The sequence below is a fragment of the Lutra lutra genome, chromosome 2 (assembly GCF_902655055.1).
Source record: "Lutra lutra chromosome 2, mLutLut1.2, whole genome shotgun sequence".
Lineage (NCBI taxonomy): Eukaryota > Metazoa > Chordata > Mammalia > Carnivora > Mustelidae > Lutra > Lutra lutra.
The window spans coordinates 142,390,337-142,396,518 of NC_062279.1; the positions used below are offsets into that span (position 1 = coordinate 142,390,337).

The 6,182-nt window shown below is 50.8% G+C and overlaps 1 protein-coding gene and 1 non-coding gene across 5 annotated transcripts in view; both read left to right on the forward strand.

Annotated features, from left to right (window-relative positions):
• SH3BP2 (SH3 domain binding protein 2) overlaps positions 1-742 on the forward strand; it is a 35,900-nt gene extending 35,158 nt beyond the window's left edge. For all 4 annotated transcript variants that reach the window (XM_047718673.1, XM_047718674.1, XM_047718672.1 and 1 more), the window contains one exon: positions 100-742. In XM_047718673.1, the coding sequence (XP_047574629.1) occupies positions 100-237 (138 nt within the window). In that variant the 3' untranslated portion in view covers positions 238-742. The remainder of the gene's footprint in view (positions 1-99) is intronic.
• A 5,335-nt stretch (positions 743-6,077) lies between these two features.
• On the forward strand, positions 6,078-6,182 carry LOC125094598 (U6 spliceosomal RNA). The gene has a single exon (XR_007125607.1). It is a non-coding gene; the product is annotated as a U6 spliceosomal RNA (small nuclear RNA).

The following is a 6,182-nucleotide window of genomic DNA, read 5'->3' on the forward strand; positions in this document are numbered from 1 at the left end:
ACAAGGTGGCTGGGAACTGGCCTGGCTATCGTCCTCACTGCTGACCACCCCCTGTCACGGGAAAGCCCCCCAGACTCTGCTTCTCTTTCCCCCGCCCAGGACTCGAAGTTCTACCTGGAGAGCGAGGTGCTGTTCGTGAGCGTGGGCGGCCTCGTGGAGCACTACCACACACACGTGCTGCCCGGCCACCAGAGCCTGCTGCTGCAACGTCCTTATGGCTACACGAGACCCAGGTGATGCCGGCGACCCCTGCTGCTGTGCAGAGACCAGACACGGGGGCCGTGACCCCAGGCCACGCAGATGAGACAGGCCCACTGGGGTGATGAGCCAGATGTAGCACCATGATCCTTCCCAGGGCCTCCCCAACAGATACCTTCTAGAATCTCACAGGCCAGGCTCCTCTCAGCAGGCTGGGTCCTTGGGGCTGGGCCAGGCTCTGCTCTCCAGAGGATGGGGGGGCCGGGGGTGCTCTCCTGTGACACGTACCCCACCCTTCCCCAGCTCCCCAGAGCCTGGGGTTCCAGGACCAAGCCCTGCCTGGGCTTTGTGGACAAGAATTGTGGTCTTCCCCCCCACTCCCCAGCTCCCCCAGCACAATAACCCGGCACTGTGCCGGGAGCTGGGCAGGACTGGGCATTTGGGGCAGGGGCAGGGGCTGGTCCCAGGACTGCCACCCCCAGGTGGCAAAGATGCAGGCTCTTGGAGGGGCCGTTGATGTACAATAAAGCACAGATGATCTTTCCCACAGTGGCCAGGGTTTCACTGGGAAGGAGGGGAGGACCAGCCTTACTGAGTACCCACATCCACATCCAAGGAGAGACTCTCGAAGCTCAACTTCCAGGAAACCTACGAAGTGCTTGTCTTCAGGGCGCAGGCCAGTAAAGATCTTGCTCTGGGCACATAGCTAGGTACAGAACAAGACCCAGACTCGTGCAGTCTGGACTCAGAGCCTATAATCTGAGGTGACACGGGTCAGGTACAAGGCAGTGGGACTGCAGAGCAGAAAGGCCCTCTATCTATGGTGGGGTCATTTGCTGGATTAACAAATGGTTCCCTGGGGCACAGCCGGGCCCCAGGCTAGTGGAGTGTGCCTGGCTGGGAGCTCCAGGAAGACTTCTTAGAGGAAGAAATGGCTATAGTGGGTTGGGAAGAGTAGGTCCTATGCAGACTAAGTGTGGGTGAGGATGGTGGTCCCCAGATGCCCGAGTCCTCTGGACAATGCCCAGCTCAAGTCCGGCCCTGACCGCCCCTTCCTGCCTGCCTTAGAATTCCAGGAACCACTGTCCCTGGCACAGCCATCCAGGCTGGACTGTTGTGTTTGTGTGGAAACAGACTCCGCTTAGGGTCAGGGCTGGCCAGGACCCAGGGGGTATCAGATTCTCTCTGTACCTCGTTTTGGGCAAGAATTTCACCCTGTGAGATTCAAACCCAGGACAGTGGTGTGCCCAGCAGCCAGGGATTCATCCTCTGGAGAGGGCCCTTTGTTTGTACTTCCTTCCACCTGCCCCAGGGCATGTTTGGGGGGTGGGGCTGCTGGCTGGGGGAGGGGGAGGGATGAGGCCACTGGATGGAAGAGGTCCTGGAGGGGTATGACAGCCATCTGCTTCCAGGAACCAAGTGTCCAGCACTGTCCTGCAGATGTTTCCTCTAAATCCTGCTGGGGGGCGGGGGAGGGTCAGCATGGGCATTGTCCAGTTGGGAGCAAGGGAAGGTTTAGGCATTCCACACTAGCTTGGGGAACCAGCAATCCATTCTCCCTGTCCTGAACTAGTGCGGGGAGCCCATGGAGGCACGCCGTTCCCTACTGTGGCTGCAGCTTCCCTTCTTCCCCTTAAGTTATAAGTGGAGGTTGGGACCAGGAAATGGTTTCTAGTCAGTGCCTGGGGTGAGGGGGGTCTGCTTGTGAGTGAGACACTGCGTGACACAGGGTACCCTGTCACTTCTAGCTGACTTGTGGCCAGCTCAGCGGCGAAAATGTATTTGAGGACTGCCGAGCTGGAAAGTGCGTGGGGTTCTGGGGCGCAGAGCCAGGTGACAGGACCTCTGGTCACTTGAACAGATGAGGCCTGTGGCTGCCCAGGGCCCACTCTGGGGCCTGAACTGGCTTTACCTCTCCTCCCAGGCCTGAGGCCTGCTCAGGACAGACTCCCACCTGTTTGGGAACTGACCCAGGACCCTGGGCCTCAGCTGTAAGGGTGTATGCGGGGCGGGGGGTGGGGAGGAGATGGGGCCCCGAGCACGGTCTCCAGCATAACGGGGGCCTCCTGAGACCTGCCGTCAACGTTCTAGTCCTCATACAGGCTGGTTACTGCTCACCAAGGGCTTCCTGGGCTCCAGGTGCTGAGCTCCATGGGTCCTAGACAGTTTGCTTGGAGAAGAAACTGCCATGTGCCTATTTCACAGGCGAGAAAATGGAGGGTCAGAGAGGCCTGCATTCAAGTTCCAGCTGGCTTCTTACTGCCAGGTGACCTGTTCTTTGTGGCTCTGAGCCCAGCCCCCAGCCCCTGCCTACCTCCCCATCTCCCCTCAGGGCTCTGATAGTCATGGGGAGTGTATACACAGTTTTGAGTGTGCCCTGACTGACCCCAGGGGGTCACAGCCCTGGGAGGAACACAATTGGCCTGCCTCCGTCTGCTTTGCCCTCTGGGCTGAGTCTGGGGGTAATTATAGGAAGCCTAGGACCTGTGCCAGGGACTAGCCTGCTTCCTCATCTTACAGGTGGAGAAACTGAGGCTCAGAGAGGCTTCATGCCTTGTCCAGCATCGTAGGGAGTTCAGAGACAGATCCCACTCCTGGGCTGAGAAAGGCCCAGACCCTTTGGGAAGCGTCTCCAAGCCCATGACCGAACATGGTTTTACTCTTCTCACAGTTGATCAGAAAGAGTGAGCTTCTTTACCTTCTATTAATAGAGATTTTTATTGTAAACAGAGATGCTTAGAACCAGAAGAGACCTCACGAAACAAATCTGGAGGGGCTCCCTTCAGCTGAGGTCATGATCCCAGCATCCGGGGATCCAGCCCCGGTCACGCTCTCTGCTTAAATTAATCTTATTTATTTATTTGACAGAGAGAGAGAGAGAGATCACAAGTAGGCAGAGAGGCAGGCAAAGAGAGAGGGGGAAGCAGGCTTCCTGCTGAGCAGAGATCTCAATTCGGGGCTCGATCCCAGGACCCTGAGACCATGACCTGAGCTGAAGGCAGAGGCTTAACCCACTGAGCCACCCAGGCACCCTGCACCATTTGTTTCTAATCTGTTCTCCAGCCCCCATCTGTAATGTCACCTGTGCTATGTCCATGTATATGGAGGTCTGCTGTTGGACTCTGTCCATGATGTCTTGATACCTGCTGAATAGAACCTTACTTTATTTTTCTTCTTGGAGAATGTCTTGTCTGTTTTGTTCTTTCTCTTTCCAGATGAGTTTTTTCCCCACTTTAAAAAAAAATATTTTAGAGAGAGAAAACAGGGGTAGAGGGAGAGGGAATCTAAACGGGCTCCTCATGCTGCACGTGGAGCCTGACGCGGGGATCGATTTCATGACCCTGAGATCACGATGTGAGCCAAAATCAACAGTTGGACGCTTAACGGACTGAGCCCCCCAGGCGTTCCATCCCACTTTTTTTTTTTCACATAAGTTTTAGCAATAATTGCACCTGGGATAAACCTCATTCGCCACAATACTATCTCTGCTGCACAAAGCTATTTTCACACAATTTTTAAAGTCAGCTCATCAGTGTCACTAATAACTCAGTTGATCTTTGGACTGGGAATCATTATAGCTGTAAATCAGCTTGGGAAAAATTGACATCTTTACAACACTGAGTCTTCTGACTCATCAACATGGTCTACCTCCCTATTGATTTGAGGGTGCCTTCATGTTTGCCGATAGAATTTCATAACTTTGTCCATTATAGTCTTGCTTAGGTTTTCTTAGTTTCATAGGTACTTTATATTTCTTCTAATATATAGTAAAGTGTGTATGTTTTTAATTTCTTTCTTTGTTTCTAGCATTTGGGACATACTTTTTCTTTTAACTGAAGCATTTTGTTAATTTGTATTTAATGTAATTAAATCTACCATCTTATTTTGTTTGGTATCGACCCACCTGTGTTTGTGTGTTTTTTTTCCCTCCTTTCTCTCTCCTCCTCTCCTTTTGGATTGAGCAACTTTTTTTTTTTTAAGTCATTCCACATCCTTGTTCTAGTTGGAAAGTTATATAGTCTTTTTCTATTTTTACCTGAGTCTAGAGTAACAAATATTTTTACCCTCCTAGACAACACATAGACTTCAGGTGACTTTAGCTCCGCTGATCTCCTTCATTACTTGATATCACCATTGTATGTATCTAATTCTATGTTGTGGGTACCTGGGGGGCTCAGTTGGTGAAGCATCTGGTTTCAGCTCAGGTCATGATCTCAGGGGTCCTGGGATTGAGCCCCGTGTTGGGCTCACTGCTCAGCAGAGATCCTGCTTCTCCTTCTGCTGCTGCTCCCCTACTTGTGGTCTCTCTCTGTCAAATAAATAAATAAAATCTTGGGAGGACAAAAAAATTCTGTGTTGTTTTTTAACTCCCATCCTTAAAAAAGAAAAGAAAAGAAAGGAAAAGAAAGAAAATAACTCCCATCCAAGAGGGTGGTTTTTTTTTTCTTTGAAAAGGAAGGTGTGGGGCGCCTGGGTGGCTCAGTGGGTTGAGCCGCTGCCTTCGGCTCAGGTCATGATCTCAGAGTCCTGGGATCGAGCCCCGCATCGGGCTCTCTGCTCAGCAGGGATCCTGCTTCCTCCTCTCTCTCTGCCTGCCTCTGCCTGCTTGTGATCTCTGTCTGTCAAATAAATAAATAAAATCTTTTAAAAAAAAAAAAAAGAAAGAAAAAGAAAAGGAAGGTGTATTTTAATAGTATTAAAACTTTTTTTTATTAAAAACTTTCAACAGGGGACGCCTTTGTGGCTGTCAGTTAAGCTGCTGCCTTCGGCTCAGGTCATGATCCCAGGGTCCTGGGATCCAGTCCCGCATCGGGCTCCTTGTCCAGCGGGGAGCCTGCTTCTCCATCTGCGTCTGCCTGCCACTCTGCCTGCTTGTGCTCGCTTTCTGACAAATAAATAAATAAAATCTTAAAAAAAAAAAAACAAACTAAAACTTTCGGGGACGCCTGGGTGGCTCAGTTGTTGGGCATCTGCCTTCGGCTCAGGTCGTGATCCCAGGGTCCTGGGATCGGGCCCTGCATCGGGCTCCCTGCTCAGCGGGGAGCCTGCTTCTCCCTCTGCCTCTGCTGCTTCTTGCGTTCCCTCTCTCCATGTCTCTCTCTCTGTTAAAGAAATAAAATAAAATCTCAAAAAAAAAAAAAAACTTTCAACAGTACTAAAGCAGTTGGTTAAGCATCCAACTTTTGGTTGTGGCTCAGGTTGTGATTTTAGGGTCCTGACATCAAGCCCTGCAGTGGGCTCCATGCTCAGCGGGGCCTCTGCCTGAGAGTCTCTCTGCTCTTCTCCCCATGTCAAATAAATAAATACATCTTAAAACTTTTTTTATTATGATAAAATATATGTAATATAAAATTTACTATTTCAGGGGCACCTGGGTGGCTCAGTGGGTTAAGCCTCCTCCTTCAGCTCAAGTCATAAACCCAGGGTCCTGGGATCAAGTCCGGCATCCTGTTCCCTGCTCAGTGGGGAGTCTGCTTCTTCTCCTCTCTGCCCCTCCCCCTATCTTGCTCGCTTGCTTGCTCTCTCTTTCTCTCCCCTTCTCCAATAAAGGAATAAAATCTTAAAAAAAAAATCGCCTTTAAAAAGTTTCCCATTTTTAACCATTTTAAGTGCACAGTTCTGTAGCAGTAAGTACATTCACATTACTGTGACTCTTTACCACCATCTATCCTGAGAACTTTTTTCCTCCTGCAAAACGGAGACTGTCCCCATTTAACAACTCTCTGTTCTCCCTCCCCTAGTCCCTGGGCGCCCACTATTCTACTTTCTGTGTCTGAATTTAACAATTCTGACCCACAGTTGGCCAGTTAGCTCAGCTGGTTAGGTACTGATAATAGCACATTGAGGGGTCAGTCCCTGGATGGGCCATTACTTCGTCTGTGCTCGCTTCAGCAGCACATAGACTGAAATTGGAATGATATATGGAGATGAGCATGGCCCCAGCGCAAGGATGTACATCACTGCTTGGGGAACCTCATATAAGT